General features: G+C 36.9%; 1 protein-coding gene across 6 annotated transcripts in view; it reads left to right on the top strand.

Annotated features, from left to right (window-relative positions):
- The window catches only part of LOC102678805 (zeta-sarcoglycan), a 233010-nt gene that overhangs the window by 150295 nt on the left and 77065 nt on the right, over window positions 1-5650 (top strand). For 3 of the 6 annotated variants that reach the window (XM_006615117.2, XM_006615116.2, XM_006615118.2), the window contains one exon: window positions 2286-2344. The exons of 2 other annotated variants lie outside the window; for them this stretch is intronic. In XM_006615117.2, coding sequence (XP_006615180.1) covers window positions 2286-2344 — 59 coding nt within the window. Of the gene's footprint in view, window positions 1-470; window positions 766-2285; window positions 2345-5650 lie in introns of those variants that run through there. One more of the 6 variants, XM_031510214.1, reaches the window with a different exon arrangement.

Raw genomic sequence — 5650 nt, forward strand, 5'->3', positions numbered from 1 at the left:
GAGTCGACTAATCGCTTCCGAGATAATTGTATCATTCCGCTAATAACTGGTGTGGAAGCCCACGTCGATCGACGATATAATTGCATCGTCGATAACGCGCGCGACTCGCTGTTTGCTCTCCGTGCAAACGTCGAATCGTGGCGAGCTCTAACGAAGAAATTTACGGAAGGGAGAGGGAATCGATGGAAACCTGTTAGCCCATCCCACCAGTCACCTCCCTCCTATTTCGTATTCCTTTTTCTCCCTCCTTCCTCTTCTTTTTCCCTCCCTCTCTTTTCTTCCTTTAATCGACATAAATCCTCGTTACCCAATCGTATATCACACCCGTTCTCCTGGATTTCGAACCGCCTTTTGGACCGCGCGAGAAATCCACGATTTCGTTGCTGGGTCAACTATGAATCCGGGAATATTCGCGGGAATATCGGTATGGAAATATCGAGGGAGAAAGTCGAAAATTTATATCGATGGTCCTTCTTTGCGGCTGGCTTTATTGCCGGTCGATGGCGGCCGCGGAGAACGAATTTATCGCCGCGATTTCGAGGCGACCTCAAGGTACCGTGGAGGTACGCTCGGCCAGCTAGGCGAATGTTATTTCGCGTGCCACGAAACAGGAATCCGCGCCAAATCGTCGACGGAATCGTTTCGACGAAATTAAACCGGCTGGCTGGTTGTTGGGTGCCGTCGCATGTGCGATGACTGATTCTATTGCGGGAAATAACCGTCGGGAGTGAGAATCGTTGAATATTGAAAAACTTTATGAATTCGGTAATTTTTAACTGCGAGAACAGAATTTCGAAGGATGGAATTATCGTTCAAGGGTTTTTCCAGAGATTCGCGAGATTTCTTGATCGATCGAAAAGAATTATATATAGATCGGTTAATTATTGTGGATTTTGTTAAGTTATATTTTATAGACGCGAGTTTGTTTCAATTAATTATCGTCGAGAATATTATTGCAAAAAGGTAAAGATATATTTTAAGAAACGAATAATATTCCATTCGAACGAGCAAGAATGGTATTGATAAACTATCGGAAAATCTCAGTTGTCCAAGTAATAGTATACAGGGAGCGGAAAGTTCCAATTCAACAAGTAGAATACGATGATTGTGGCGAGAAGGAGCATTTACCTACCATAGCTTTAAACTTCTCCGTTTCTAAATTAGAATTATTATTTTTCTCCATTTAACTAATCTGATTTATTATATATGCGCAGTTTTCTCGAAAGGAAAAGAGGATAGATTGTTATCTATTCAATTAATTTTAAATTTTTCTACAATCGAAGAGGTTCTTTCTCCTTTTCCTTTGTATCGCTATTCCAATTTTCAATTAATGTCAACTCGATATTCTTCTATTCAAAACCAAAAGGGAGCAGATTATTGTCTCCAATTATTTTTCAATTTTTCCATCGAAACTTTTTCTAACAAGACTCTTCTTTTCTTCTAACTCGATACTCTTCTATTCTCAAAATCAAAGAAGAAGGAATTATTGTCTCCTAATTTCTAACAAGATTTCTTCTTTCTCCTCTTCCTTCGTATCATTTTCAATAATCTCTAATTCAATATTTTCCTCGAACCTTAAACAAGGGTAAATAATTATCTTTTAATTAATTTTCAATTTTTCCATAATCGAAAATTGTTCCTAACAAAGTCCTTAATCGATATTCTTCTATTCTCAAAAATCAAAAAAGAAAGGATTATTATCTCCTAATTTTCAATTTTTCCACTGATCGAAGAGATTGTCTAACAAGGCTCTTTCTCCTTTTCCTCCATATCACTATTCCTCCAATTATTCTAGATTTTTTTTTCTATTTTCAAACCAAAAAAAGAAAAAAGATAGATTATTGTTAACAATTAATTTTCAATTTTTTCTTTCAATCGAAGCCTGTTCCTAACAAGGCCCTCTCTTCTTCTCTTCTATCTTTTATAGTTTTCTATTCTAAAAATCAAAGAGGGAAGCATTATCTCCTAATTAATTTTCAATTTTTCCACAATTGAAAAAATTGTTTCTAATAAAATCCTTTCTCTTTATTCCTCCAATTATTCCAGATTTTTTTTCTATTCTCAAACCAAAAAAAAAAAAAAGAAAATAGATTATTGTTAACAATTAATTTTCAATTTTTCTTTTCAATCGAAGCCTGTTCCTAACAAGGCCCTCTCTTCTTTTCTTCTATCTTCGATAGTTTTCTGTTCTAAAAATCAAAGAGGGAAGCATTACCTCCTAATTAATTTTCAATTTTTCCACGATCGAAGAGATTGTTCCTAACAAGGCCCTTTCTCCTTTTCAGACCGGTAACAGTTACAAATCGCCCGAGGAGTCGCCGCATTCGGAGCACAGCAGATTGAGGTGAGTGCCACTGCCTTTTACGCCATGCTCGCGGCAGTTTAATTACGTTTCACGACACGTCGCCTCAAAGAGAGGGAGACACGGGCCCCCGTGTAAACCGAAACGCGTTGAAATTCCACGCCGCCAGTATTAGCGGTCTTCCTAATCCGCGTATTACTCCATCCGCGATAAAGTCAACTTCGTATCCCTCGTTACTGTCAATTGCGCCCACCGCAACAATATGCTCCGTGTTTTAATCCACGCGACCCACCCTCCTCTCCAAGAATCCCCAATACACTCTTCTCGTCCAAGATCACGTTGATTCCATTTCCTCTCGACGATGGTGCGAATTAATTTTTTTGGCAAGTTGGGGATCGGCGCGCATTAGTTATTCACTAGGAAAGGAGAGCAATTTTTAAAGAATTTCTCGTATATATCGATGAATTAGGAAATTAGGAAGAGGGAACTCGTAAGTTTTTAGATTCTATGCTTTGCGCCATGATTCTTTCTGATTTCATTGGAGTTGCTTTCGAATTTAAATTTTGAAATGATTCACGTATTCTTGGGAAATTGATGGGTATTAAAGGCCCTTTTGAATTCTATATTCTGCATCATGTTGATGTCCTAGAATCAATTGTTATATTATATTATTGATAGAACGTATCTTCTATAATTTTCACATGGTGAATAATCGTTTTAATGTTAAATAATGTTAAGTTAAATAAGACTGGATAGGTTAATTTATCTTTATGTCGTCACTATTGATTCGAGTTTGAACCTTTGATACTTCCATTAATAATGATTAGAAAGGGATACGATTCAAAGAGTGTACAAGTACGAATTCTCCAAAAAAATTAAAAATACTCACAATTTTTCTCTCTAAAAAAAGAAAATATCAAATTTCGACTATCAAAAGGATTGGGCGTAAGAAAATCTCGCAACGATTGCCGAATATATCTTCCTCCCGCGTAACCGCGCTCCTCATTTCCAAGCCCATTTTCAAAATACTACATAACTGCTCGACCATTTTCCACTGTATCACCTATGACGCGAGCGCTTTAAATCAACCATTAAAACGAAATTACTTAAATCGCCCGCGACTCGTCCATAATGAAATTTTAAATTTTAAAATGTTGTAACCTCACCGAATTAAAACCTCTATTTTCTTTATGAATTTTAACAGCGATACTTTTTCCCTCGCTTTTTTTTTTACAATTCTAGCACGAGAGCAATGCGCTAAACTAAACACGCAGCATAAAAATATAATCTATCTGACGATCACGTCATTTATGTATAATAATCATTCTAAAAGAATGAGAAACACAGACAGATCTCTTCCTTTCAAGATCAATTTTTTTTTCCAAATATTCAATAAATTCTATTATTCTATTACACAATTCTATTAATATTACCCAACCCTTTCGAATTCTTCTCTCTCTCTTTCTCTCTCTCTCTCGTTATATTTTACTTCTCTTTCGAAAGCTTATTAATCAGGGTTTCAAGGGAATCGCCCGGTTTCCCAATCAAAGTTTAAACGTTAATATCGGAAACGTAATATCAGAAAACTATCACAATCTCGTGATCTCCATCCTCATCCGTGGCGGCCAAGTCTCGTCGCGTCGCTATTATTTCCACGGTGATTGCAATACTTTTAATAAAGGGGGGGATCGCGAGGTTTCGTGTCGACGGCGATGTAACTGCGGCGAAAGGGCGAGCGGACGGGAACGATTATCTTTCATTACACCTGCGATTCCCAGGTGCAATGTGTTCCAATTAATCACAACGAGCGCCGTTCAAGTCGGCGCCGGGGACGAGAAGGGGAAAAATGGAGAGTGGGGAGGGGGAAGGTGGTCGAAAATTCGACCAAGATAAGATATATTACGTTACATTTTTCTTTTTTCTGAATTATTCAAAGTAATTTGATTACTATTTTTCAACGTGCGAATTCCTTTCTTTAAAGATTTAAAAACGAGGAAGCATCTCGAGATGAGGTATTCTTAAAGACGATGAACGATTGTGCATCTATGTTTTATAAGTCCCGTTCGAATAATTTTCTCCTAAAAGGGATTAGAATTGGTCAAAAAATTGTGAAAAGTGATGTTGATAGAGCGAATAAAATGTGATTGAATGAACGGAGAAGGAAAGAAGGATTTTTCAAGTTGAGAAGAAAACAGTTGTTGGGTGGTATAAAATTCGTGCATCGAGATATCGCGAGAAGCAGGAGATGTTCGAGATGGAATAGATAGATGACATATTCCGTGCGTCAGAAATGGCTGACGCGAGCTCAGAGTGATGAGATCGGGTAAATAACTGAGTGAACCTGTACGTTCCCTCGGGCTGTCTAATAGGAGAAATGATTTCCAGTTTCTTTTTGATTCCACGGAGACGGGGATCCTTTATCAAACATCAAATTCTTCGCTCACGAGAAAAATTTGATTCAATTTTTGTGTACTTGAATCGGTATATATTTCCTGTCAATGATGTATTAAGAATTAATACGCGAACGGAATGTATTCTGAAACTATCAGTTCAATTTGGTGGAAGCTTTGGAACTCGTTCAAGTGGCGTGATATCGATATTAAAATTTATACAAATAATTACAAATAAAATCAATCGCAGACACGTTCTGCATGAAATGTTTACTTTGTTAATGTCGCTTATCTATGTTAAATTAAATTCTAATTTATCTTTTAGAAAGTATCGATCATTCGGAGAGTTCGTTGTTCTTCCACATTTAAGAAAGTCTCGTGAATTATTTTATCTACAATTGTTACCCCTACATCTATCTATTTATTATCTCCAATATTCTCTACCCTATATTTTTTTTTAAAATGTTGCAATTAAAAATCTTACACTACAAAAATTATTTATCTATATCAAATCAAATTCTAATTTAAAAAGTATCCATCACTTAGAATTTTTATCCCTATTTATTTATTTATTCCCATGTTCTCTACCCTATTTATTTTTCACCTCTAAAATTCTAATAAAAATCCTCACAAACAATTTCAAAGATCCACCACACAAAGATCAAAACCGAACGAAGATTCGATCATATTTCTCTTTTCATTTCCACAAAAAATTCACTCCCCAGTTTCTTCTTGACACGAATTTTCGAAAAAAGGAAAAAGCCGAAAGAAAATGATAAAGATAACGGATCGCGAGGATACAACATCGAAATGGAGAAGGATCAAGGGTCGAAGGGACAACGGGGAAGAGGAGGGGGAGGAGGGGGGTAAAACATCGCGGTCGAGGATTCTCTCACCCCCCCGTCCACCGTGTCGTCGTCCGCGTGATAAATGGGGGGAACGAAAAAAAAAAAAAAAA

This window comes from Apis dorsata, unplaced genomic scaffold (genome assembly GCF_000469605.1).
Source record: "Apis dorsata unplaced genomic scaffold, Apis dorsata 1.3 scaffold_217, whole genome shotgun sequence".
Taxonomy (NCBI): domain Eukaryota; kingdom Metazoa; phylum Arthropoda; class Insecta; order Hymenoptera; family Apidae; genus Apis; species Apis dorsata.